This window comes from Micromys minutus (genome assembly GCF_963924665.1).
Source record: "Micromys minutus genome assembly, chromosome: 26".
NCBI lineage: Eukaryota > Metazoa > Chordata > Mammalia > Rodentia > Muridae > Micromys > Micromys minutus.
In genome coordinates, this window is record NC_137961.1 from 4,865,245 (window position 1) to 4,890,005 (window position 24,761).

The 24,761-nt window shown below is 40.0% G+C and overlaps 1 protein-coding gene across 3 annotated transcripts in view; it reads right to left on the bottom strand.

Moving 5' to 3' along the window:
* The window catches only part of PREX2 (phosphatidylinositol-3,4,5-trisphosphate dependent Rac exchange factor 2), a 253,206-nt gene that overhangs the window by 145,357 nt on the left and 83,088 nt on the right, over positions 1 to 24,761 (bottom strand). For 2 of the 3 annotated variants that reach the window (XM_080938801.1, XM_080938800.1), the window contains exons 7-11: positions 21,531 to 21,664; positions 16,866 to 16,969; positions 11,656 to 11,805; positions 9,735 to 9,879; positions 7,395 to 7,495 (exon numbers count right to left, since the gene is read on the bottom strand). In XM_080938801.1, coding sequence (XP_080794927.1) covers positions 7,395 to 7,495; positions 9,735 to 9,879; positions 11,656 to 11,805; positions 16,866 to 16,969; positions 21,531 to 21,664 — 634 coding nt within the window. The remainder of the gene's footprint in view (positions 1 to 7,394; positions 7,496 to 9,734; positions 9,880 to 11,655; positions 11,806 to 16,865; positions 16,970 to 21,530; positions 21,665 to 24,761) is intronic. The other variant, XM_080938802.1, reaches the window with a different exon arrangement.

Here is a 24,761-nt window from a genome sequence, read left to right on the forward strand (position 1 = left end):
CGAAGGGATATACCTTAACAGAGAAAGAACAGTGTGAGGTGGGAACTCACACTATATTCAAAGGGTAACATCTAAAAGCTTCCCCATGAGACCAAAAGGTGATGCAGAAACGGGCACTTGCCACTTCTTTCCAGAATTCTAACATTAGTTTTCACAGCTACAGGTTTCATTCTGGGGTCTTCCACATACTTTCACAATAATTAGAGTCTAGCAAAGATGCTCAAATAAGTCTTTTTGGTTGACTTCCCCACTCCCCATCAGCTCCCTGTGCTCCACCCACTTGTCCCTTGTTCCCTTTGAATTCTCTTCTGTCTTCACTATGGCCCTCCCCTAAAGCTTCCATTTTAGCTTGCTGTAACTGACTTCCACCTGGATATGCACATTTGACAGAGGCCAGAATGGACACATGACAGACCATGCATGGTATTTTCTTCCTGAGCCTGGGTTGACTTACTCAATATAACATTGTCTGGGCCCATTCATTTCCCTCAGATCTTGTATTTTCATGGTTTTTTATCAGCTGCTTGACAGGAGGAGGGGAAACTACTGCTCCTAGAGATAACCTTTAGTCCTTTGTCAAAGCTCCTGCAGGGGAAACAAGATCACCTTTCCTAGGAGACAGGTCTACTCACAGTCGTATTAAAATGCTAAATTCTTTACTATGGGGTATTCCCATTGGCCATTTAAAAGTCATGTGACTTATAAAGAGGAATGGCCTTGATTTCATGACCATGTTTAGGCAACAGCCTCAACCTTTAATGAGAATTCTTCCTTATATGAGAATGTATCAGGTTCCTCAGTAACAGTATTATCGTGCCCTTTTCCAGACAGAGACCTTGAGTTGGAATCATCACCCACTACTCTATTTGATTCAAGAAACAACATTTTGTAATCGCAGTTCCTGATTCTATGTCTTGGCTTTCAACTGCCCAAGGAACAAACTCATTGCATTTAGTTATACTTGCAGTCCTCACTAGACTACAACTGGAAAAGAAATAAAGACATCCAATTTGGAAAGAGAAAAAAAAAATGTCTTTATTTTTTTCTAATCACAAACTCCCTTTTTTAAAAAATGAATGACTTGCTTTAGTAAAGGTACAAATCAGCAACTGGTAATAAAATCAACACACAAAAAGCAGTAGCATTTTTAAATGCTGAAAACAAAGTATCCACAAGAACCTTATGGAAATTGCATTCATAATTGCTCTAAGAAGTATGACTTGAGAATGAATTTGAACAAGGAGACAAATGCCCTGTGTATTAAAGTCTAAAACATTAGCAAACTTTTCTTAGAAAGACATAAAGAGAAATACATTCTGTGTTCATCAATTGGAAGGATTAATATTAAAGTTTCAGTATACCCAAAGTGATATACAGATCAAATACAATCCCTATCAAAATTCTAATGTCATGTTTCATATAAACAAGAAAAAAATATAGCAAAATGAAACATTAGGATTTCTTTGGGATAAAAAAAGACCCCAAATAGTCAAGACAATTTTATACAAAGAACAAAGCTGGAAGCATACACTATATGACTTCAAATCAAACCACAAGAACTGTAGTAATCAAAACTTTGTTATACAAACACAAAAACAGACATAGAAAACCACTAGAACATGGTAGAGAACTCCAAAGTAACCCCACACATTGTATTTGATTGACCATTGCCAAGGTTGCCAATGGTTATAAGAAAATTGTCTCTTCAATAAATGGTTGTAGGGAAAGCAGACACACACATGCATAAGAATAAAAATGGAATCCCATCTGGCACTACATGCAACAAACCAACTCAAAATGAATTAAAAGCTTAAACATAAGACCTGAAACTTAAAAACTACTAGAAGGAAGACGTGGAGAAAACTTTCTTGACACTGCCGTGGCAATGATGTTTTAGGATGAGATCCCCAAAATTACAATACAAAAAGCAAAAATTAACAAATGGGATTATCTTAGAAAAAAAGCTTCCTCCTAACACATAAAATAATCAACCAAAAAAAAAGTACAAAATATTCATCAGGGAAAACATCTGCAAGCCGCATATAAGCCATAGAATCACTATCCAAAACATGGAAGGAACGCAATCAAGTCCCCATCTGCACCATAAACGACTCAACTACACGTGGAAAAACACCTAAGTGGGTACTTCTCAGAGCAGGTGATCCAGGCAGTTCAGGAGCTATGGTAAGGGTGCTTAATTCTCTCCAGAAAATTTAACAAGTAATGAGAGTCTGTCCCGGGAAGGAAAACACTTTAAAATAAAGCTCATGCAGTTTATATTTAAATACTTCCTATATGAAAAATGCAACATGCAGAATTTTCTCTGATTTCAGCATTCCCAGAATAAAGATTACAGTTTTCTGTGTAACCATGAAATTATAGCTCTTTGTGGCACAATATCTTTTCTGAGTAGGTTACATGGTTTAAGACTGTGAGATTGAGCCAAGACCATTGTTATTGGGAGAAGAAATCAACAACACAGCTTTTTTGGCATCTCATTTTCCCCTGAAGCCAACCCACTGTCTTAATTAGGGTTTCTATTACTTAAACAAAACACTAAGACCAAGAAGCAAATTGGGGAGGAAAGGGTTTATTCAATGTATACTTCCACATTGCTGTTCATCATCAAAGGAAGTCAGGACAGGAACTCAAACAGGGCAGGAATCTAGAAATAGGAGCTTATCCAGAGGCCATGGAGGGGTGCTGCTTACTGGATTGTTCTTCATAGCTTGCTCAAGCCTGCTTTCTTCTGAAACCCAGGACCACCAGCCGAGGGATGGGATCACCCACAACTGAACAGGCTCACCCCCATTGATCACAAACTGAACATTCCTACAGCTAGATCTCATAGAGGCATTTCTTTAACTGCGGTTCCCTTCTCTCTGATGACTCTAGCTTGGGTTGACACAAAACCAGCCAGTGCACCCCATTTTAAAAAGAAATATAAGGTTAAAATAAAATTAGAAGAAAAAAATTGAAATTCTATAGATTGCCTTAAAAATCAGTATATTTTACCCAATCTACCTATATCCATTATTACTTTACAATAATTATAAAAATAAATTCTCTTGATTTTCAAGAAAACTGAACACAAGTATGTATTTTGCCACACCAAAACAAATAAGAGTTTAACATACTCAAAAGGCTGTGCTAAGCAGTAAGAGACTTGGGGATTAAATCTTCATAACCTTGAGCCAATCTGAAGAGCTGACATGTTGCCCCGAATAAACAGCAACAGCTCAGGTCTGCAGCAGGAAAATGAATTCAGCCACCACCACGTTATGAGAAAAGATGCTCCCTGCAATCGTTCAGACAACTATGGCAGAAGAAGGCATGCACCGATCAGGGCAAGTGGGGAAGAAGACAACTGATGCACAAGTTTGCTAACATCTGTGATATAATGTCTCCTACGTCGGTCAACTTCAAACCATCCACCAAAACTCACTGAGCTGGAACCGTGCGCAGTGTTCACACATAACCCCTTAGCAGAGGACGGGGAAGGGGAAATAGCTGGGAACTGCCAGGTCTCACGAGCCCATCATGCTGTGCATTATATACCTAGTTATGTAATCTCAACATTAATAACGGCTGTGTTTAACAACCAGCTTGAGAGCCTTGGCAATTTTATTAACAGCTCCCAGAACAGAAGCTTATACAACGAATTTTAACACACTGCAGGGTGTACCAGGTGAGAGTTCTGAAATCTCACAGGAGCATTTTGACTATGACCACTAGTTAGAGAAGAACAAATTTAACATTGTGTCATAAAGAAATCATGTTATCTCAACCTATGAGTCCATAGTAAAGTGAGGTCTTATCTGAGGCTAAGTCAATAATATATGCAATGTGAATAATAGTAACAGCAGTCTCTCTCTCTCCCCCCCCTCCCCTCCCTCTCTTTCTCCCCCTCCCTCCTTCTCTCCCCCTCCCTCCCTCTCTCCCTCTCCCTCCCTCTCTCCCTCTCCCTCCCTCTCTCCCTCTCCCTCCCTCTCTCCCTCTCCCTCCCTCTCTCCCTCTCCCTCCCTCTCTCTCCCCCTCCCTCCCTCTCTTTCTCCCCCTCTCTCCCCCTCCCTCCCTCTCTCTCCCCCTCCCTCCCTCTCTCCCCCTCCCTCCCTCCCTCTCTTTCTCCCCCTCCCTCCCTCCCTCTCTCCCTCCCTCCCTCTCTTTCTCCCCCTCCCTCCCTCCCTCTCTCCCTCCCTCTCTTTCTCCCCCTCCCTCCCTCTCTTTCTCCCCCTCCCTCCCTCTCTTTTTCCCCCTCCCTCCCTCCCTCTCTCCCTCCCTCCCTCTCTTTCTCCCTCTCCCTCCTTCCCTCTCTCCCTCCCTCTCTTTCTCCCCTTCCCTCCCTCTCTCCCCCTCCCTCCCTCTCTCTCCCCCTCCCTCCCTCTCTCTCCCCCTCCCTCCCTCTCTCTCTCCCCCTCCCTCCCTCTTCCCCTACCCCCTTCTCCCCCTTCCTCCCTCTCTCTCCCCCTCCCTCTCTCTCCCCCTCCCTCCCTCTCTCCCCCTCCCTCTCTTTCTCCCCCTCTCTCCCCCTCCCTCCCTCTCTCTCCCCCTCCCTCCCTCTCTCCCCCTCCCTCCCTCTCCCTTTCCCCCTAGCTCTCTAGTTGTCCTTTAAACAGATGGCTCATTGAACTTTATTTTAGAAACTCTGCTTTTACAGAAGTGTGGCTGGAAGCATTGACTTAAGAACCAGAGCATCCAGTTCCTCTCTCTTCATTGAAATCGAATCACTCTCTTAATATGAAATGAATAACAAGATTTCTCACCCCCAGTTTCTGGGAACTATAGACACATTAAAAACAGGTTTCTCTTTATAAAAATGCGAGATTCAAAATGTAACGTCATAGTCGACCAAATCCTGACTGCACAATAACAGCCCAGGCCCCTGAATTCAAACAGTAAAAAAAGGAAGAATTCTGGCAGCTCTCTGGGCTATATTTCTCAGTAAGAAAAACTAACCAGGCTATAAATATTCAAAACAGTTTTTAATTCTCCTAATTTAAATATCTGATGAATTCGTGCATTTCAGATTTGAAACTAATCTTAATAAAATGCAGTGAATATTTTAAGACTTTATTACTGGGCCGAGAAGATGGCTCAGTAGATAAAGTACCTGCTGGCAAGGCCAAAAACTTGAGTCCAGTCCCTGGCAGTCAAAAGGTAGAAGGTGAGAACTGATCAGCCGCGCATGTCATCTGACTGCCAAAAGCATGGCAAGGCTTGCAGATACACAAAAGTAATTAGTATGAAAACTTTTGCTTTTAAAGGAGACTCTGCTACTGATCCAGAAAAAACTTACTTCCCCTCCCCAAGTAGCCAATGATTGTCAATGGCATCTTAGCAAGTGGTGGAACTTCAGAAGCTACTCTCCCATCCATTCTGGATTTGACCTACTGGAGGATAAAAGTATTCAGCAATATCAACCTGCTATGAACAATGTGAGTTTAATGAATGTCAGGCCTGGGAAGATATGGCCCTAGTACAATGGCCTGACTGCCGCAGAAGAAAGCTCTTTTTGTTTTGTAGGTAATTGTCTCCGTTAGGGTTTCAATGCTGTGAAGAGACACCAGGGCCAAGACAACTCTTAGCATGGCAAATATTTAACTAGAGCTGGCTCACAATTTCAGAGGCTTGCTGCAATATCATCATGGTGGGACGCATGGGAACATGCAGGAAGACTACATCTTGATCTAAAGGCAAGAGTTCTAAAGGCAGCCAGGAGGCTCTCTTCTGCACTGGGTGGAACCCAAGCATAGGAGACCTCAAAGCCCATCCACACAGTGACACACTTCCTCTAACAAGGCCACGCCTTCTCCAATAAGGCCACATCTTTTCATATTGCCACTCCTTATGGCCACATATTTAAACACAGGAATTTGTGGGGGTCAATCGTATTCAAACCACAACAGTAATAAAGTGTCTCTGGATGTACAGGTCTAAATGGGAAAGAAAAAGCTATTTCTTAAGGTTAACTGGTTGACTAAAATTATATGCCCACCTACTTAAGTTTAGGATAAGACAAAGAAATGATAAATATTTTTGGAGGTAGGAATTCTAATTATTCTGATTTGATCATTACATATTATAAACATGACTCGGATTATCACACCCTACCCCATACATGCATATAATTACTATGTGTTGGTTAAAACGCTTTATAAATTAAAGATGATAGTGTATATGTGAGCTTGAGTTAGAGACTATAAAAGACCAAAACCATATCAACATCTCATTTCTACTTAAGCTCCTTGTGTGTTTTCAGTGTGGATTGTTCCTCACAGACTCATTTCAATTCTTGAACCCCAGATTGTGGCACTATTTTTTGAAGGTTCTAAAAACTTGGAGGGCAGGGTACAATAGGTGACTGGAGGTGGATCCTTGAGTTAATCACTGACTATCTCCTCTCTTGCCCCTTGCTTCCTGATTGGCTGTGAAATAAACAGCTGCTCTCTGCTCCACGCTGTCAGCACCACAATGCTCTACTCAGATGCACGGGGTCAAATGACCGTGTGAACTTCTGAATCCATGAGCCAACGTACGTTCTTGCTTTACATTGCTTATGCTTACGTTCAGGTCACAGCAAACAGTAACTATTACAGCTGTTACTTGGTGCTAAATACATGCATATGATGTTTTAGATGTTTTACTATTAAAGAATCAGTTATAAAATATGCTCAAAATATAACAAGTCTTTTCTTCATTTACCATGTTTTATTATATATTTTACTATTAATGGATCAAGTCTAAAACATGCTTAAGATCCTCTACTCAATCGGCATGTGTTTACTGGGTATCTGAACATGCTAGGCGTCAAAAGCAAAGACCATGGTATATAAAAAGGACTCATGTGCTCATTTTTCATGTGTTTTCAATAGAGTCCAAGACAGGGTAAGAGAAACAATGAGATAATAATAACCAAAAACAACAAAAACAGCACAAAAATTTTAGACTGTGATAAGCATATAAAGAATTTTAGGGCCAGTTAAATGGTTCAGTTTGCAAAATACCTTCAGTACACAGTCAGTGGGTTTGTCCTGCTGATTTTAGGTATCTTCCCAATTTTTCCACCACAAGCCCCTGTCAGGATACTGGCTCATGAACTCACAGTATAGTAAAGCCACGTAAGAATCTATTGGAGTCCCTCAAGTGGAACTGGTGCCTTTGGCTGTGCATTGGCTGATCATTTTATAGAATGGCAACTCTATAACCTTAAACTCTTCTTTACACATTAGGTATTGAAAGCATTCAAAAAATAACCATGCTATGATGTGGGAAATTATTTTTTTAAAAACCAAATAAAAACCAAAAAACAAACAAACAAACAAATAAACAGCTATGGGACTCAGTTTTCGGCCATTTATGAATGAACAGAAAAAGCAAATTAATGGAATAATCACCATGGTGGATGATCCCGTTCTCTAACAATGCTTGTCCCAAGTGAACACCTTCTTCAGGCCTATGAATCTCTCCAATTTCCAACAGCCAGGAGACAAATTCACTGCAAGAGGGAGACAATGGAAGCCATAGGTCTGTATCCTTCTGAGAATTGTGTCTGGTCATAAAAAAGCTAAGATGAAAAATTTAAATACACAAAGCACCATTGTCTAGACATTGTCATAGACATTCTTTTCACATGCATAGGGCTCACAACCACAGAAGCCATAGTCTATCCCAGAATCCCTATGTACTGAGCCTCTCCACACTGTACCCACTAAATAACTGCACTTCGGGAGACCCTCTTTCCCAAGAAAGCAATTAAAAGAAGATTTAGTTAATAGATAAACTCTCCTCCATCTAACATTTGAATATTTACATAAACTGATGAGTGGGATTCAGAATCATTTTTGTTACGTGCACACAAGCCCAGAGTACTGAATCTATGGCCATTACCAAACCGTTCTTTGCCATTGACCCCACAGGTAACAAAAACCTTCTATGACATAGTTAGGGACACAGAACTCTACAGGTATGTTGGTTAGTTTAAGAAATACATGTTAAGGCAGGAAAGTGGACAAATCTACTCTTTTATCAAATAAGAGTCATATAAAAGAATGACAAAGCATAAGTGAAACAGTAAAAGAGGTAAAAGAAAATTAAAGAGAAATCTTTAAGAATGTAAAACACCTTGTACCGGTTACAGTCATGGGTTCTCCAATAAAACACTCTAGACTCAAGCCCTGTGTCTTTGCCTGCTGGCTGTGTGGCCTCCCTCTCAAGCTGGATGCCTTTATTGATAACATATGGATGATACTGAGGACATCAATGTCATTGTGCTGCCACAGGATTTCTTGGAATGAGATATGTTAGCACAGGGCCTGGCACACAAGGGCCTCTGACAAAGGCCAGCGGGTTGAACTGGTTCATATGAAGCTAAAGAAAGCATAATTCTTCGTCCAGAGTTCCCTTAACTTCATTCAGTGCAAAATGTAGATGAGAAGAGGCTGATTTACAGGATGGTGTAAAGTGGCGGTATTTCTTTAATGTGAGAGAGAGGTCAGAGTAAGTTCTCGAGTGGCTTTAACCATAAAGAAAAGATCTATGGTGGTAGAGTATGCCAATAAAAGGTCCCGAGAAGCCATAACTTTCAGTGACTGTCCAGCAAATAGACCTATCACTATGGAGACCCTAAAGTTTTACCCATGAAATTATGAGAAGATATGCCAGCCTTATGGTGCATGCTGGGTCGTCTATGTCAAGGTGGAACTAGGTCTGTTTTCCTTTGTACTTGCTCTCACCTAAGGGGTGTTGACAGAACAGAGACACAAATCCTTACTAATGTCTTCAGGCAACTGGGTGGCCCCACCATGAGGATTACTTCCCCAGATGGGCCTTCAGTCTGAGGTTTCCTGGCCTACAGTTCAGAAGTGCCCATGTGCTATCTCCTGGTAGCTAGTTAAAGGATATCCTGGTGGGCATAGATCCAGAACTTCATGAATCAAAGAGAAACAGAGACTTAACTGGCCTGAACCATTACACCAAGCAATGGTGGTACCAGGAGTTGGACAAAGATGGAGGATGATTACAGGCTGATCTTTGGTAGAACTCCAGGGAACTTTGTAGACAGGCTGCAGCATCCACTAACTATATGAATGTGTCAAGTCCCCTGATACTAAGTCCCTGACTTTTTAAGTAACTACAGACACAATAACCTCCTAAAGATTCATTGCTGAATTCAAAATTACATATAGAAAGACAACAGAGTAGAGCCTGGCCTAAGAAGACCCAGCTAAAGCAGCTCAGCTTCTCATCAAAGGAATTTCCATAGAGTCTCTGGTTCTAGGCCCCTGGGAGGACAATCTACTAGACTCTTAACCTATACTCTTCTATGCCGACTCCATTGTAGTAGTTCTCACTAAACAGAAGTTTATATTATTTTCTCTGAGCTGTCTTATATCCCATCATTTTATAGACTCATGCTTGACTCTGAGTCTCAGATTCTGAACACTTCCACATCACATCTATCATCCTGTCCTCAGCAGGTATATGACCTGCCTGACACTCCTTGCCCGACCACAAGCTCTAATTCACCATGCCAACAGCATATTGGCAATTGTGGGGACCAGAGACACTGACTGGATTGCTCAAGGGTCCCGCCATGACTATATCTTTATCCATTACCTCATATTCCCACTCCAGAAAATGTGGACCAAGAGTAAGTATTCAAAAACACTTAGGATAAGACTTTTTAAGCACAGGATATATAAGATAAATGATACAACCAAGAGACCCAAGTTTACCTTCCCAGGAAGCACTTGGGGAACGTGGTCAGTTTTCTTTTTCTGTCTTTGATCAGATTTCCCTGTTTGCACATCATTTTATACAATTTCTCACCCTGCTCGGATATCATTACCCAGGTGTCTTGTTCCATTCCTAATTTTAAACCTATAAGAAATGAAATAATCAGCATCATGTTAATGCTCTTCATCTATTCATTCACACCTTCATTCAGCAAGCCCACATGGCCAGAGCCACTGTCGGCCAGAGGCTCTGTATAGCTAAAACCACTCTGTATGAAATTCCTATCATCCTAGTAAGGCTGGCAAGGCCATAGCCCCAGTGTGCAAAGTAAGCTGTGCAGCTGTGGAAGAAGGTCAGGTAAACTTAGCATAACTAGGATTGAGGTCCACACTGGAGGGGAAACCATAGGAAAGGCTCATTCAGCCTCTCAACTCTGTGTTGTGGGAAGTACCACAGAGTGTTCATAAGAAGACCATGTTTAAATGTAGAATTGTGAAACATTGTTTCTAAGAAAGAATCTTTCACCAAAGTTGGTAAAGATGAGCAATCAAAAGCGCAGAGTCCTCGTGCTTGGATTTAAGTATCCAAGTGCTCTAGTGGGTTTGGTAGTGTCCTGGCAGAGTTCAGCCCTTGAGTACTGAAGAGATATCAACATATTTTAATGTGCCAGGGAGAAAGGTAGGTACTATTCGAATAAAGGTTCTATCACTTTATGCTATGAAGGGGGAGGGGAAGTCAGGGTACCTTCCAGGTTGTAAGAGAAAGGGAAGTGGAGATTCCTTCCAGACAAACTCCAGAGGAGAAAGAAGTCCTGACAATGTCAAGTGATCCAAGGGTCAGCATAGAACATGAGTACGAAGCCCGAGAGAGAAAAGAGGCTGGCCCCAAAGAAGTACACAAGTATCAGAGCAGAAGTCACTCTAATGAGAATAGATTATCCAAGCACAGAACATAGGGAGCAAAAGCAAGAGTCAAAGCTGAAATCTTGAAACCACTCACAATCAGTGGATGGGGCAGGGGGCCACTGTTAAAGAGGAAACGTTTGGAAGAAAGGGGCTGATGGGTATTCTAAAACGCCATTGACAATAAGATGTTTTATTTTGAAATCTCTGGGAGTGCAATCAACAGTCCAATGCTTCCTAGGGTTCAAGTAGGTTCCAAATATATATGCATTCCACCTCTACTTTGGATTATAGAAATCCAACTAGCTCACCGTATTGACATGGAATACATAAATAAACACTACAAATTAATGTTCATTCAAACTACATAATAAAGTAAGAGGATTCTATACATTTTCAGTAATCAAACTTTCAAGATACTAAGTTCATCTTATCTTTCTAATGTTTCCTAAGAATCTATTCTAGGTTTCAGAGATAGATGGATAAACCATACACAATTTACTACTGCCAGGACAAATACATTTAAAAATCTTTGTGAAACCATGGAGCAAGTTTTAAACAGGATTTTTTGTAGAGACAAGCTACTTGCTGGTGACATTCAGACAGTGTTGAAGTTAATGTGTATTGGACAGCTAACCTATTAGTTGAAGAATTCTCAATGTGTAATAACAGAGAGACCATTCCCTGGAGGCCCCATGATATTACCATACACTTTATGACCTTAAATGAAGACCGTGACACTGTTGTAAAGGTGGAAAAGGTAATGTGCAAAGAAGATGTAAAATCAGTTTTCAAATATGAACTAGTTGAAATGCCACAAAAATGAGACATATGTACTATTTTCATATTCCCAACTGTACACAAGGTTTTACTTTGATTTTAATGAGCCAGTTACATCACATAGTAAATCAAGGTGAACATCATGCCTCAACACATTCCCATAATTTTTCCCATTCTCTGCTCTCCTAGTAAGCAAGAACTTTTACAAAGCACAACAGCTCCCACTTTACGCACCCACCTTTCCGACGTTCCCTTTCTTTCAAGATAGCTTCAAACCATTCGCGCTTTTCTTCCGGGCTTTTCGCCATGCATACAAACCATTTATTTTTTGCTGTGTTGTGTATCTTCCACCCGTTCACAACAATATGCCCACTGCTGTGAAAATCAGCTGAAAAGTAACAAGTAAAGACCAGTAACGACAGAGCAGTTCGTATTTCATCAGAGGAACAGCCAATCTATCACGATACTCATATACTACACACACAAGAAATAAGGAAATATTTGCAGGATAAGAATATTCATGAACATTCACGCGTATTAATGGAACAAATCTAAAACACAGTGCAGATATATTACATTTAATTAGATATTATACGTGAATATTGTTTAAACTATGTACAAAGATATTTATGATTTTTGAAAATAATGAAGAAAGCAACTTTAAGGCATTTTTTTCAATAACGAAACATTTTAGATATTAAGTTCATTTTAGCCTGCTAATATTTAATGGAAATATACACTAGGTTTCAGAAAAAAGACAATCTTACTGAGCAGATAAGTTCATATTACTTAATGAATATTGCAGGGTGATAGAGTCAGCAGAGATGAATGGTATGCAAACGTAGCACAGAAAAACAGAAACATATGCTATCACTACACTGGAATGGGACGGAATCTCAGAACCCACACCGGTCCGCATAATAAAAGCAGGGGGACAACAGTGACAGAATTTGTTCTTGCTCGTCACTCATGTCCACCATGCAAAGGATTAAAGATGGAGAAATGAAGGGCAGCCTGAATCAGCACCAGCACCAACCCAAGGGATGCCATTTGTGTCCCTTACGGTATTAGGCGGCAACAGCCAGTACCCAGAGCCAGGCACAGCAATGTGAATGAGCTAGAAAAACATCCAGGTGTTGCTCCTCCTGGTTTGGCACCTCTTCTGCCAAGTCACACATTTCACTAAGGTTTGAGGGGCAGCAGCTGTTCTTGGTGCCCAGTTCTTTTCCACTGTTGCCAAAATACCATGCTATCTTCTGTTAACTGGCTGAGTCCCAGAATGCATTCTCAGAGGCACTGCATGCCTATGAGTCTTTTAAAACACCCCAGTCATATCTGCATCAGTCAAATTATACTAGACCCGGGTCTGTGTGTTCAGTATAAATGGTGAGCCCAGAATCAGCAACTTTTGGTCAAACAGAACCTCAAATTTGTTAAAGGAGCTTTGGGACCTCTTTATTTTTACTTAATTCATGTCCATAGCCAATTAAAGATAACTCAGAATTATGGGTGTTGGGTTATAAGATTATGGGTTAGCTAGCTTTAAGGGGAATATCAAAGTGACTCTGTAATTACTCTATCCATTTACTGAGAAATTTTAATGAATGAGTGAGAATAAAACCAAAGCATATATTTCTATTAAAAATATTTGCAACTTTTCCTTCACATTTGTCACCTGACAAGATCTTTACTTGTGAACCATGTGCTCCATTGTTTAAAGACCCCATGCTGATGACTGATTTACCTCCCTCCCTCCAGAGAGAGAAATCTACAATAGCTATGGCAATTTACATGAGAAACTCTGGACCCACTTTAAAATGAGCATATCATACTCTTCCCACAGCAAATAGTAAAATCAGCTAATAACATCTATTTCTGAAGACTGAAAGAATCAGTCTTCCCAAATAACACACCAACTGCTGTACAAGTAGCATCTGGGAAAAATCAGATTGCATCATAGGAATTGAAATCAATAGTATTGAAATCAGTGAGTGTGTACATGTGTACACACATTGCATCATGGATGTATGACACCTACTAAGACCAGCAGAAGAAGCTGGGTAGATCCCCTGAAGCTGCTCTTAGCACACTTACAGATGGAGTAACAGTTACAACATGGGTGTTGGGAACCCAAGTTGAGTTCTCTTAAGATCAGCAAGTGATCTCTACAGCAAACCATCTCTCCAGCCCTGTGTCATACTACTTTATATGGAAGAATAATGGAAACCCATTCAAACTTCAGGAGAGACTTGTTTTCTATTATGTTTTTAAACTATTATGTGTAATTCTAAACTTTTATATGCATTCTTACATATATATGGAGCCTCAATAATGAGTATACTTGCTTCATAATGTATTTAACAAATATTATACAAAATAAGCAGTCGCTTTTCATTTACTTTGAAATGCAACACTCTGTAAGAAGGCATATAACCACAGCACATTGATCCAAATATTCCTATTGGGAAATGTATTCATGAAGGTCATTCTCACTAAGACCAAGGAAAAGGTCAATAATGCTTTCTGCTCCATGGGTTTTGTTTGGTTTTGATTGGTTCTATTGCTAGGATCCAACCCTGGGTCTCTCCAGTGCTAAGCAGTCACCCTATCCCTGATATGTTCTCCAAGCTTCTTTTTCTCCTTGAGAATTAAAACAATATTTTAAAATTAAATAACAATTAGGTGGTTAACACAAAATTTCATAAGCTTCAATGGGCCTAAAAGATGAATTCTATAAAAGATGTGCAAAGAAGAATGAAACTTAACTCCCACTCAGTAAATGTGCAATGCTCAAGTTAAAAAACCAGACATATCTGGTTTCTTATAAAAACCAGAAATAGTCAAAGGTCAACCCCAAACAAGTCATGAATGAAGCCATGTGATCTGGGAGTTTCTAACATTAATTCAGCACACATCCGCTGACAGCGATGGAGTTCCTCCAAAACTGACCCATATAAACCTCAGCTGACACAGTGTAAGCCATTTATACCTTCTGTATTTTAGTAAGATGGACAATGGCCCAGTCCTGTGCACACACGCTATGAAAGAGGGAATCACCAAAGTATCTGTTCAAAACATCAAATAGTAATAATGTGATATCTTCATAATGCTTTCAGCCTTTGCTCTGGTGATCAACAGTGAATGTAACCATCTTAAAAGAAAACTTAATATCACAACCCATTCGTATGAATATTTTATGTGAAGAAAATTAGTTTTGAAATAAATCTTTGATTTTCACCAAATAATGCAAGAAAGAATTCTGGCATCCAACACAACACAGGATATTACTTAGAACAAATAATGGGGAAGGTTCAAATATTCCTTCAAAACCCTAAAAAGTTCTCATCTCATATTTTTGAACACTATAATTTCATTACATAACATAAATGGCCTAAGATGTTTTAAAATGTATTAGAAAAGATTATGCTTTTTATACTCTAGTTAACACAGTAAAATTATGAAGATTTAGTTAAGAATGTGTTTAGGGACATTGAGCAGGCTCAGAGAGTGAAAAGGTTGGCTACACAAGCCTGAATTTGTGAGTTGGGTCCTCAGAACCCATGGAAAAAAGAAATGACTTCTGTGGGTTCTGCATGTCTCTGGACTCTACACATATGTCCTAACTCACGGGCATATCACACATGTATATTAATAGTAGTAGCAGTAATAATAATAATAGCGTGGAAAATATTCAATCCAGCATGTACAGAATTACTTTTGATCAGGTTCTATTCTCATCTATTCAATTAGCTCCTATAAAACTACTGAAAACTATGAGTCAGTTCTAAGAGTTTGCATTCTGCAACATTAAAAAAATACATGAAAGAAATTATTCTAAAATCTCATTCAAAACACAAAGATAAGTATTCAGTTATATGTTCAATACCGTAAGATGGCTGTAAATATTTATACTGAAACAAAGGTTGCAAATTTTCTATTTTAAAATGATTGGACTTTTAAACTATATCTGAGGCAAAACAAAGCAGTGATACAATGTTTGCTAAGGCTGTGTGTGAAACTAGGTCTGACACCCACCACAAAACAAAGTGGAAAACACAAACAACTACCCCCCCCCCAAAAAAAAAAGAGAGAGAGAGAAAACTATCCTAGAATAAAACTTTCTGGTCATACCACATTCAGATGTAACCACTGTATTCAAACCCATGGTTTGCCCAATGAATCAAAAACCACACTTTTAAAAAGTCAGGTGCCTTCATTCTTCCTGCCAAACCACACAAATAAACTTGTTCTTCAAAGAGATTTCAAACGTATTAGAAAACGTATCAGTGGAATTTCGGTAATGTTTTGACTTTGTTGGGTATTTTATAACATCACAAACAAACTACTATCCCCAGCAATAACCCTCGAAGAGAGACTAAATTAAAATCACTGAAATGAATGCTGAAATCCAGATAACGGGTGGACGGCAATCATACTACACACTAAATTACTAACATCCTTACTCTACAGGGCAAATAATATGGAAGACAACTGGCCAAACACTTTCACGTTGGAAAGACACACGATCAGTTCATCTATGTTGTGGTGTAACCAGGATAGAATACAAGTTAAAAATCCTAAACAGAATTTATTATGGGTACTTATTGGTGGGGAGGGGCTGGAGATTTAGTTCAATAATAGAAAAGGGTATAACATTTAAATGTAAAGAAATCCTTCATCCCACTGCTGTGCTAGATATTAAGAGGCTTGATGCTACCTGAGGGTAAATTTAGCTTCTGTTAACCTATTTTATATACCGTTATCATCTTTCCTAATGCAACATTGAAATTATAATGAAAATTATTGGAGAAAATGTGATTCAATCTTCCAAACCCTTCACTTTGAATACATAGCCTTTTTTTTTTTTTTTTTCCAAATGATAAGCTTGAAACATCTTTGTTTTACTCTATGGCTATGACTGGTCATCCTTTCATAAGCAAGTTTGTAAAGGTCAAATTTTCCAAAAAGAAAAGTCTACTTCCCTTCAGTAATAAGGAGCAATCCAGCACTTGGAACCACAAGATTGTCCCCATAGTTTCCCTCTGGGGGTCAACTGACCATCGAGCCACCTGTAATGGGGCATAACTAAAGCACACCCACCTTCATTTATAGTCTATGGTTAAAATGTTATAGAACAAAACTACCATCCTGATAAAACATAATTTACAGAGAATCGATTCACTCATGAGACATCTCTGCACATGTATTTCACACTCCCAAATCTAAAGTTGCTAATGTCCTGTGGTATTAAAGCAAAGTAGGAATACTCAGAGAGGTCACAGCCAAGTTATTTTCTTTTAAGATGGTATCTTCCAGCCACCAACAACAACACCCTTTACAAGTTAAACATGTCTCCTGCATGTCTGCACCTCCACCCCCTACACATCATTCCTAGCAAGCCACGCCTAAGCTTTGTTTGGAAAATTATTCCATCACAACTGTACTCACCTGTCCCATCATCCACATTTTCCACTTCCATCACCTCGGTATTGATCCGCCCTCGAAAGACATACCGATGGCCATCCGTGGATGCCTTACTGTTCTTCAGCCGTCTTAAATAAATGAAACCACAAAGCTTTCGTTACTAAACCTAATATGTGTTTTAAAATTCTTTGGGGGGGGGACGTCTCAAATTGGTTAGTATCATAAAAAGTTTGGGGCAGTTGATTTTACTTAAGTAATCTCTCACACAAGGCTGCTGGTGGGCTGCTGTAAATTGAAGCGGGATCTCATGCACCCTAGACAGACCTAAGTTATGCTATAGAGCGGAGCATGACCTTGAACTTCTGACCCCACTGCCTCCAGTTCCCAATTGCTGGACCTACAGAGGTGCAGGATTATACACTATTGAAAGATCTGAAACTTTTGTTTCTTTAAAAAATAAAACACAGAAATATCGTAAGAATATGTCTTCATTTAATCCCAGGTGTGGGGACGTGGAGAGCCTGTGAACTGTCCTCAGCAGCTGACGATGGTAGAGGTATGGCTTTTCTAGCTGCAGACTGTTTCTGTGATTGTATGAGGCTGGAATTCTGTTCAGAGAATATGGAAAAGCTAGAGACGTAGTAGACAGTGTTGGCGGACGATGATCACTCACAGAGGGTTGGTTGTGGTTTGGTAGTAAGAAGAAATTAGATTCAGAGAGTTTTCTTCACCACCCCCCCCCCATTATTTTTTCTCCTATCTAGTGATAGGCAGTGAAATCAGGGGGATAAAGGGAGGGGAAAAGGAGACCTGCACATTAGCAAAGACCAGCTACAATCAAAAGAGAAGGAAGAAAATTAAATTCAGAGATCTCCATCTCTCTCCCCCCTCTGTTCTTCATTCTCTTCTATCTAGTGCTAAGGGGTTAAACTGGGGGTTGGGAGGATAAAGGATGAGAAAAAGAAGAACCAACAAAGTAGCTAAGACCAGCCACAGTGCCCTGTTTATTTGATGCTGGAGATCTAACTCAGGCTTCTTGCTTGCTATAAAAGTACTCTACCAAGTGAGCTACATCACCAGTCCTTCCTGTGTGTGTGTGTGTGTGTGTATGTGTGTGTGTGTGTGTGTGTGTGTGTGTGTGTGTGTGTGTGTGTGTGTATGAATTAAAACAACGCTAATTTAAACTAAAGCACGAAACTAAAGCTCATGTACATTTCCTCAGTGTAAGACTTCAACACTGTCAAGCCTAAGTGACAGATGCTGGAAGTTGGTCATTTTAATTCTACATTTGAGTTCTCACACCTCTGGTTCTCAATTTCCAGTAGCTGACAATTTCCAGTTTCTTTCAAGACCTGGCAAGCAAACTCAATTAGTTCTTCTGATTCATCTTCAGAGAAACTGGCTTGCTGGAGGTTCATATGCAGAGCAACACTCAGATGCAAAAATATGTCCTGGGCCCTAGAGATGACTTTAGTAGCTAAGAGGATTTGCTGTCCCCACAGAAAACCTGGCTTCAATTCCTAGAAGCAACATGGTTACTCACAACCTCTGTAACCCCAGTTCCAGAGGAGCTGGCACCCTCTTCTGGCCTCAGTGGACACTAGGTATACACACAGTATACACACATACAGGCAGATTAAAAATGTATAAACATAAAAAGAAACAACTCCTTAAAAATGTGAGAAGTTTCTATTATTTTTATGTGACAATAGTATACTTGTTAAGAAAATCTTTTAATACGTTTACAATATTTCTAAAAGTCTTATTTATTTGAAATGAACCTCTATTTCTAAACTGAAAAATTACATAACAAAGTAAAAGCTTCATTCAGATCTACAAATGGCCACCTGTAACTGATTACACTGTTACATATTCAGATAATCAAATGGGAGGGAGTTGTTTTTCTTTTAATTAAGCAGTAAAGAATTTCTAAAAGTATTCAAGATTAAAAACTACCCAAGTTGTTGACATAGTTTGGAATCTGACTCAATAACAAAAGTCTGGAGAGAACTTAAGGCCTGGAAATAAAGATACTTAATCCTATAACAGAAGAGCTAGCCTTCCCTTGCCTGTCCACTAGCCCCTCCTACTTTCATCCCTCTAAGGACTGAAATTCCTTGAGGTAGGCATGAGGAATGGTAATGGAAGCTGTCTCTGCACACTTCCCCCTCCCATGTCTCCTTCCATGGAAAACAAATAGCTGGTAATCAGTCCTAACCCCTCATCCACAGTTAGCAATCCTTCCTTTCACTACTGAAAATGGCAAATGAATTCATCTGGCCAGAGAACCTGTACCCCACAACCATCTCCAGCACACATTCCTTAGATAACAACCTCTAATGTGTTCGGCTACAACTGCTTAATAAATGCTCTTAATCAGAAATTTAGGCCATGAAACATATGAAAAATGGAATCACAGAATGCCCAACATTTATATACATATTTGGATTATATTATACATTTACTATAGATTTTTTCTATGCAGCTAATATTTAACTATAAACATGTTTCTGATGCTTAATTTAATTAACAATTAAAAGCAAGAAGTTCTATCATATAATTAATATTAGTATATTAATGTACATATAATGGTTATATGTTTTACAAGATAGAAAATGGGATCAGGTTATCATGAATGAACATTTCTTAGAAGTTGGGACTCTTGTTCAAAAGCAATGTCAATGGTTCAGTATTCTTGATGACAGTTTTGGTCATAAGCAAAACAATTGTGAATAGTCACATAGCACACAAAACACATGAACACTCACACATATCCTCATCCTCATAACACATTCACATTATACAACATTCGCACAACACATTCACAATCACATAAAAACATTCAGATATACATTAAGCACATATGCAAATACACACAAAATACATATACTCACATACATACATTCACACAATGCATATATGCATGTGCACAAACACATACAAAAATACTCTCTCTCATACCCACACATACAAACACTTCATGTAATGTGTACACACACACACACACAGAGAGAGAGAGAGGAATGATCCATCATTGGGCCCCATGTTCAAAGCTATTAATTTTCTTTATGATCCCATTTTAAACTTTGAATGGCTTTTGTATCTTGAATACTGATATTGAGTTATAATATATAAATCTAATAAGTAGCTTAACTTTGAACATCCTCTAATTTCTCAAGAAAATAGCCTGATAGGAAGCTAGAAAACAAATTTGTTTTTGTGTGATGAAACTGTATTTTTGTGTACATTCATTGTGTGATTACTGTCTTCCTACTAAATGTTTTACCTTTGCCAGGACAATGCACTGTAGCAAAAGGTTGCAAATAATGCTAAACTCCAAATGACAGTAATAAACTGTGATTAATCGAATAGGTTTTGCAGCAATACAGAACTTGATATTCATTTTGGAAAGTGATGAATAGAAAGGATAAATAGAAAAAAATCTATAGTATGATCCTGAGAAAGTCATCAACCAAAACTAAGTAACATCTTTTTCATTGGAATTACATGCAACTCCATAAGTCATCTATACGCCAGTCTCTCCTATCATTGATAACATTAAAAGGATTCAAAAATGCCTAATTTAACACATCATTCTTCAAAGATTGCAAGTGGAAATCTGAAATGAATATATTGTCCTTGGTTCTTGTGATTACAATACTATGGGATGTTGAAGAGAATTTGGTTTACTCTGCTCTTAAAGTAGTTCTAGGTCTCCTCAGGCGACCTAGAAGCTTGTAAATGAAGTGGGTTGTACCTGGAATAGACAATTCATGCACAGGCCTCTCCAATTTTGGAACAAAGGCTACCTCAGTCTGGTTCAGTGGTTCTCAAAGTTCCTAACACTGACTGTTTACTACAGTTCCTCATGTTTTCATGACCAGCAACCATAAAAAAAATTATTTCATTATTACTTATGATTGTACTCTTGCTACTGTAATAAATCATACTGTAAATAGCTGGGGTACAGGATATTTGGTATGCAACCTTCAAAGGGGTCACAGCCCACAGGTGGAGAATTGCTGATCAAGTTATTCCCATTTGGAGGTGCTGTGCATTAAGGATGTCTGCTATACACATAGTTAGCGTTTACTTCCCTATAACTTTTTCAGCTAATTTCTGGGTGACCATAAGATCACACTGCACCAGCATTTTGTATACTGATAATTTTGCAGAAGGGTCTGGATTGAATGGTAGACAGAGGCACAACCTTTCAGGTTGGGGTGATTAAAAGTTCAAATTCATAACCGCCAGTGCTAATGAGCTTCAAGGACAGACATAGGACTGGTGGCTCAGGTGTTCACAGGGCAGGGAAGTTGGGCCCGGGGTTCTCAATGTGTCCTCTACACAAATTTTGAAAATACCCTAGAAGGTGACAGAATCAGACTGGAAAGTGACCGGAGCTCCAAGCAGAGACATTGTGTTCTGTGAGTGACCAACTAGGAAAACATGAATCTCGAATCGCTGAGTCTCCTGAAGATGCAGGACGAAATGTCTCAGGAGCAGAATTAAGGAAAGGGAGGACATACGAACATCTGCCACAGGGTATGCCTCGCCCTGAAAGAGCTGTTGGGGGAGGTCACAAGAGACAGTGGCAGGTTAGAGCGGGTAGAGAGCCGGCAGCAGGCTGAGGTAAAGTGGGTTACTGGTAAGTTCTGTGAGGTGCATTGTGTCGTGCTATGAGCTTACCTGTGCTTCCTTTTGCAGTATACCAAAAGATTATCAAAAAGAAAAAACACCCGTTCTTGAATATTTCCGGAAGAAATTTTCATTAGGGCACCACACATCAGCATCTCAGTACAGGTGTCGGTAATGTTGGACCCCTGAGGCAGGAGAAGAAAGGATCATTATGTCTGCTTGCCTGATTAATGTTGTTACCTTTGTAGTGGCTGGGATCAAGTGAAGGGCGTCATATAAGCGCGACAAGCACACCGCCACTGAGCCTTACCTGCAGGCCCTGACTTTTTATATGCAATTGTTCTCCTTAAATCTTCACTTTTTTAAAAAATTAATAACTAACATGTACTCAGGATGAAGTAGTACGCAGTGAAAGTGGTTACAATGACAGTCTCCAGGTCATTCTGCATGAAGACTCTAGGTCTACCCAGAGACAACTGAAGCTCCAGCAACAGACATGCTAAACACAAAGGGAGCCCAGCAGGCCTAAGCTACATCAAAAACCATAGACAACTACAGAGGTGCGGGTGGGAAATCTTCCCTGATTATCCAATATCCAATTGTCAGCCTGGAAACTCTAATATACAGGAAAGGGGGAGACAAAATCACGTGGACACACACAACACACACATGTTCACACTTGCACGTATATACATATAACAACAATAACAGGAAAGAAGCAGAGAGACCATGAATTTCAAAGGCAACAAAGAGGGGGTACATAACAGGCAAGGGAAGGGAGGAATATTACATTATAATCTTAAAAAAAATTAAAGAATTTTTAAGAAGCCTGAGTTATTAGTGGGTATCAACCTAAAGACCACATCTAATAACAGAAAGGAAGAGACAGCAGAAAATGTAAAACAGACTGAAAGGTGGCTTAAAGGTTGAGAGCCAGGTTTCCAGCATCCAGGCCAGGCAGCTCACAAGGCCTTTTACTCCGCCCCCCTGGGGCATCCAATGACTCTAGCTGATTCTTAACAGACTACTAGCCCTGAGAGGAGCCTAGTCGTGGCCAGAGAGAGCAGCCACCTGAGGCATCAACAAAGCTTAGCTCAGCGTTTCACACCCCCACAGGGCTCCTACTGAGCTGTGTCTGGCTCACTTCCTACTGATTGCTGCCACCAGCCATCCATACTGGAATACTGGGTGGATGCATTGAGTCAGATGAGAGAGGAGAGAGGAGGGAGGGAGGGAGAGAGAGGGAGGGAGGGAGGGAGGGAGGGAGGGAGAGAGAGAGAGAGAGAGAGAGAGAGAGAGAGAGAGAGAGAGAGAGAGACAGAGAGAGAGAGAGACAGAGACAGAGACAGAGAGGGAGGGAGAGAAAGAGGGAGGGAGGGAGGGAGGGAGAGAAAGAGGGAGGGAGGGAGGGAGGGAGGAAGGGGGAGAGAGAGAGAGAGAGAGAGAGAATGAGTTTTCAAACTGGTCTCTGTAACTAGAGAATTTCAGATTTAAATGTGTCTGGTTTCTTTTAATCTGTTTGTATTTGTATTTTTTAGTTTTGATATTTAATATTCAGAACATTAAGTATAGTCTACTATTTCCACAGTAATTACTGATGGGTTATTTCTCCAATCGTGGTGAAATGATCTATTTCAAGCCAGATTACATTAGATTAAAAGCAGGTTAATTAGGAGGCTGCAGGAGAGTTCACTGGTCCCAAGGATTGAGGCTAGCAGAGTAGCCAAGGGAAGAGAGGAAAGGGAAGAAAAGGAAAGAAGGGGTTTAAAGAAGAGAAAAGTAAGAGAGACCAAAAATGTCTGGATTGTATAGAAAGAGCCCTGGAAGAAGGGTAGCCCAGCTCCTGGGCTGGAAAGTTCAGTGTTGAGAGCAGGGTATGCCAGGTAGGGATTAAGGAATGCTGGGAGAACCAGAAGGTCAGTTCTTCTTGGATATGTAAAATTTTCACCTCAGTCTTTTGTCTAGAGGTCTGAAATCAAACAATTATTAGTATATTCCAAGCAAGTCAGACCTCAGAACCTACCCTGCCCTATCATGTGACCTGAGGCAAGGACAATAGGTCAGCAACCATTTCCAGACTTCCCCAGCAGCAGTTTGCAGAGCCCAACACCCCACCAATGGCTCTGGCATGTCCCTAGAGATAAAGCCAATGACTGAGATAAAGGTCACCTACTCCTCACTGGAATTTCCTCAATGTGCTTCAAATCTGGGCCATCTTGGTAGATGGTGGACCCAGGATGCTAGACTTCTGCAGAATAGAAAGCTCTTTTCATTTACATACTATTTGAATCCAGGGTATCATTCTCCTGCAAATTATGGACCATTACCTTAAGACGACGTTGGTGAGTAGGTGAAGATAATTAAGTCACAGGCCTTAACCTCATAAATGGTAAAGCCGATCTTATAGGCTGGGTCAGTTTCCATGAGAATAAAATAATAAAAGGGAGCCTGGTGACTTCTACATTCTACAGGTGACTTACTTCTCATGGACTCCTAGAATGTTCTGTCATCTGGAAGCTCTGGAAACTTGATACCTCTAACAAACTCTTGGCTCCCCCACACCTTGAGCTAAGGGACCAAGCTTAAGTATGTCATTCAGTTGCTTACATTAGCAAATCAATATTTCCCAAGAGTGAGTGACTGATTATTAGCCAAGACCCTCTATTTTCCTCTAGTCAAATTAACCCAAATAAGATAACTACTGTCTTAGATGTCTAAATAGAGTTTGGGATGGCACGTTAAAAGGTTTGAAGAAAATAGAGCCTATTCAACTTTAGTTAGAGCTTAATCAGATTGTCAGGAAGTTTAGTTGCTCCGAAACATTTTCAAGTCTGACACTGTAGATTCTTTAATTGGTGATCTGACCTACAAAGTTTCTGTAAAGTTAACTTTTATTTGAAAAGCCCATAACTGTCAAAGTTGGAGTGACTACTGGGGTGATGAAAAACCATGACCATGACCCAAAGCAAGTTGGTGAAAAAAGGGTTTATTTAGCTTACACTTCCATATGGTAGTTGATCATTAAAGGAAGCTAGAGCAAGAACTCAAACAGGACAGGAACCTGAAGGTAGGAGCTGATGCAGAGGCCATGGAGGGGTGCTTCTTATTGACTTGCTTCATGTGGCTTGCTCAGCCTGCTTGCTTGCAGGATCAGGGACAACCAGTCCAGAGATGGTTCCACCTACAGTAATCTGGGTCCTCTCCACCAGCTTTAATTAAGAAAAATGCCCCATAGGCTTACCTACAACTAGGTTTTCATGGAAGCTTCTTCTCTTAGATATA